Genomic DNA, 213 nt, shown 5'->3' with positions numbered 1-213 from the left:
GGGCTCCAGCCTAGCTCCACGGCCACTGCCCTCAGCCATGAGGTGGGCAGGGACTCACCTTGGGGCACAGCGAGGGGGGCGGTGGGGCACGGGGGGTACCCAGTTGAGGACGACTCTCCAAACCAGTAGCTCTTCAGGAAAGGGAAACTCCAGGGCCTGGGAATCCCATATTGACCTGCAGCAGATGGGGACTGAGCAGGGCTGGAGCTGGGG

General features: G+C 64.8%; 1 protein-coding gene across 1 annotated transcript in view; it reads right to left on the bottom strand.

Moving 5' to 3' along the window:
* Nucleotides 1–58: 58 nt before the first annotated feature.
* The window catches only part of LOC103811621 (ATP-binding cassette sub-family A member 1-like), a gene marked incomplete at both ends in the record, with an annotated part of 1,392 nt that continues 1,237 nt past the window's right edge, over nucleotides 59–213 (bottom strand). The window contains 1 exon segment of the mRNA XM_009084605.1: nucleotides 59–175. Within this exon segment, the coding sequence (XP_009082853.1) occupies nucleotides 59–175 (117 nt within the window).

This window comes from Acanthisitta chloris, unplaced genomic scaffold (genome assembly GCF_000695815.1).
Source record: "Acanthisitta chloris isolate BGI_N310 unplaced genomic scaffold, ASM69581v1 scaffold36551, whole genome shotgun sequence".
NCBI lineage: Eukaryota > Metazoa > Chordata > Aves > Passeriformes > Acanthisittidae > Acanthisitta > Acanthisitta chloris.
The sequence above is the reverse complement of the archived record's forward strand: the minus strand, read 5'-3'. Positions and strand labels throughout refer to the sequence as shown.